The following is a 3,308-nucleotide window of genomic DNA, read 5'->3' as shown; positions in this document are numbered from 1 at the left end:
GGATGAGGGCATCAACGGAGAGACCTGGTGGGGGACCCGTACACTCGGGCCATAGCAGACACCATCAGACAGCCTCCCGGGGCCCAGAACAGGGTGGAGAAAGCTGGAGAAGAGATCCGGAGAGGCGGCGGAAGGGACCTGGCATACGGGTGTTCTGCTGAAATGGGGGGCATGGTGGCCATCCACCTCACTACTCTGACGCTGCTGCCCTTGACGCAGGGCCAGGACACGGGCCCGAGGTTCCCTCTACTTCTGGCTCGAGGCTCTCCAAAAATGATAATTTGGGGAAAGATCGTGGCTGACGGAAATCATCCTGAGGAGGAGGGCTGGCCCCGAGCGGATGGAGGACAAGAGGGAAGAGGAGGAAAGCCAACTGGCCTGGACAGGGAGGCCTGGGCGCCTGTGGTCGTCAGCTTATGGGCTGAATTGTGTCCCCACAAAAGTTCATCTGTTGCAGTCCTAACCCCCATCACCTGAGAATGTGACTGCATTCGGAGACAGGATCTTTATAGATGGAATGAAATCCAAATGCAGTCATTCGGCGGGCCGTAACCCATCATGACTGGTGTCCTTATAAGAAGAGGAAATTCGGACACAGACGCGCACAGAGGGAAGACGTAAGGACGCAGGGAGAAGACGGTCATCTTCGAGCCAGGGAGGGAGGCCTGGAGCGGAGCCTCCCCTCAGCCATCGGAAGGAACCAACCCTGCCGACCCCTGGATCTGCCTTCTGGCCTCCAGAAGTGTGAGAGGAGCAGTGCTTGTGGTTTGAGCCACCCCATCGGCTCTAGCCAACTCAGGCACCAGCCTCCAAGATGGCGCGCAACGATCCTGCCCTCCTGGTCTTCATACCCTTGTGCAGACCCCTCCGCACTGAATGAGGGCAGTTCTGTGTGGTTGGCTGGACATTACAGAAGTGATGTGTGGGACTAGCTGAGGCTAGACGGTAAAGGGTGTTGCCGTTTCCACCTTGGTCTCTTGGCTTTCTCTCTCTGGAGGAATCCAGCCACCACGTTGTGAGGACACTCCAGTAGCCCCCCAGACACCCACATCCAGGGAACCTGACCAGGGGCCAAGAGCCAGCACCGACCTGCCAGCCATAGAAGTGGATCCCCCAGCCCCAGGCGAGCCCTTGGATGACTGTGGCCCGAGCTGACAGCTGACAGCAACCTCACTGGAGGTCCCAAACAGAACCACCCAGCTAAGCCCCTCCAGAAGTCCTGACTCACAGAAACTGTAAGAGATAATAAATTATCGTTGTCCCTTTTTTGAGGAAGATTAGTCCTACCATCTGCCACCAATCCTCCTCTTTTTGCTGAGGAAGACTGGCCCTGAGCTAACATCCGTGCCCATCTTCCTCTACTTTATATGTGGGACGCTACCACAACGTGGCTTGCCAAGGGGTGCCATGTCCACACCCGGGATCCAAACAGGTGAACCCCAGGCCGCCGAAGTGGAACGTGCGCACTTAACCGCTGCACCACCGGGCCGGGCCCTTGTTGTCATTTTAAGCTACTAAGTTTTAGGGTACTGTGTTATGTAGCGACAGACAGCTAATACAGGACCTCCCTCCCCGTCCTCCCAGAGCCTCCTCCTGCTTTAACAGTCCCCTCCCCTCAACCCTGCACCATGGAGTCATCCAGCAAGGACTTTAGCAAGCAAATTGGGGCCCAAAATGGCCCTGGGGAGATACAATATTATTAACACATGAAAGGAAAGGTGCTCAACCTCAGAAGTATGCCAAGAAACGAGGATTCAAATAAATAAGACACTTGGAAAGGGTTTAAAACAGGAAAGACATGTGATTGAAATGTTTTCTAACCTAGTGCCCCTCAGTTCGGTGCAAATTTTAAATGAACATAAATGATTCTATGTTCAGATTTCCTTTTAATACCCAAAGGGGAGTATTATACCAGTAAAAATAGTGGTATCTTCATACTTTAAAATACACTGAACAAGAAAACCAGGATTGTAATCAGTTCATCCAAGCTTTGTCCACACTGGGCTTTCTCAGAGCGGCTTTAGGGCCTGAGGGCACAGGCAGTGCCAAAGTGTGAGGTCATCTGTCCATACAGGTGACAGCTGACAGGGCGTCAGCTGGTCTCTGGGGCCCCTTGGGGTCAGCCGGCTGCTTCTATGACATGTGGCCTCTGGGCGTCTTTGCTGCTGCAGGCAAAGGCGTGGCGCTGAGTCCTGCTATCAGGGTGAGGCCCTCCCACCCCCGCCCCCAAATCAGGGGTCGGCCTCCCCACCAGGCATACCTCCCTGGGATTCATCCTTTCAAATCCTCGTTTCCCTCACATCCTTTCATGACAAGGCCCCCTTAAACCCGAAGCCTGAATTCTTAGCTGCCCAAAACACCTCATTCCCCTTTACCTGAAGGCAGGGACGGCTTCATCGCCAAACTCTCCCAGGAGGCAAGAGTGAAATATTTGGACTCCGTGCTCCCCGAGCTGCAAAGGAGAGGGCAAAAATGCCTTTCCGTCCTAAAGCAGTCCCAAAGTTCAGGGCCAACACTTACCGCGTGTTCCCAAGGCACTAAATGAACTCTGAGTTCCCACGAGGAGCGGCCGAGGTAAGTTCCGTGTTATTGCTCATCTTTCAGGTGGCACACTAAGGCACAGAGAGGTTGTCGCTTGTCTGAAGTCACCCAGCCAGGAAGCAGAGCAGCCTGGATTCAAACTGGGGTGTCGGATCCTGAGTCCGTGCTCTGCACCCCCCACACTGCCTGTGGGGCTGAGGGCGAGGGAGGAGCCCGCGCAGGGCTAAGGGCTGTTCCCTCCGGCCTGCCCCAGGTTGGCAGCAATGCCCACCCACTCTGGCAGGTAGGTCGCTTGTGGCCTGAAGATCATGCGGAAGGGGGAGCCGGGCAGGGTGAAGTTGGCCAGGTAGACGGTGTCCCCGCCCGTGAGGTAGGCGGCCCAGACCCCGAAGGTGCCCACGGTGATGATGGTGTGGTTGCACTGCACGAGCAGCGCAAAGTCCTTGGCAGGAGAGCCCTGACGGCCGTTGCCTGCGAATACCACGTCCCCGCGGGAGCTGTTGATGTTCTGCTGGCACCAGGCCATGTCGTCGCTGGTGACCACGAAGACCGGGCTGCGGTGGCGGGCCCGGAACCAGTCCAGGGCCTGCCGCAGGTAGCCCCTGTCGGCCAGCACGCCCTTCCACACCTGCGGCATGACGCGCACGTAGTCGCCCCGGCGCACGTGGACCCCCACGAAGGTGACCTGCTGGGCCCACTTGGCCTGCAGGGCTTGGAGAAATTTCTGGGCCTCCTCCCGCACGTGGTCGTGCAGCGTGAACTCCTGG

The 3,308-nt window shown here is 56.8% G+C and overlaps 1 protein-coding gene across 1 annotated transcript; it reads right to left on the bottom strand.

Annotated features, from left to right (window-relative positions):
- Window positions 1–2,754: 2,754 nt before the first annotated feature.
- On the bottom strand, window positions 2,755–3,304 carry LOC124232769 (galactoside 2-alpha-L-fucosyltransferase SEC1-like; the record flags this gene model as incomplete). Its single annotated transcript, XM_046649684.1, has 1 exon — window positions 2,755–3,304. A coding segment is annotated over one exon (540 nt), but the record flags the coding sequence as incomplete, so codon positions are not given.
- Between the last annotated feature and the right edge of the window lie 4 nt (window positions 3,305–3,308).

This window comes from Equus quagga, unplaced genomic scaffold (assembly GCF_021613505.1).
Source record: "Equus quagga isolate Etosha38 unplaced genomic scaffold, UCLA_HA_Equagga_1.0 112769_RagTag, whole genome shotgun sequence".
Lineage (NCBI taxonomy): Eukaryota > Metazoa > Chordata > Mammalia > Perissodactyla > Equidae > Equus > Equus quagga.
This window is presented reverse-complemented; position numbering and strand designations above follow the sequence as displayed.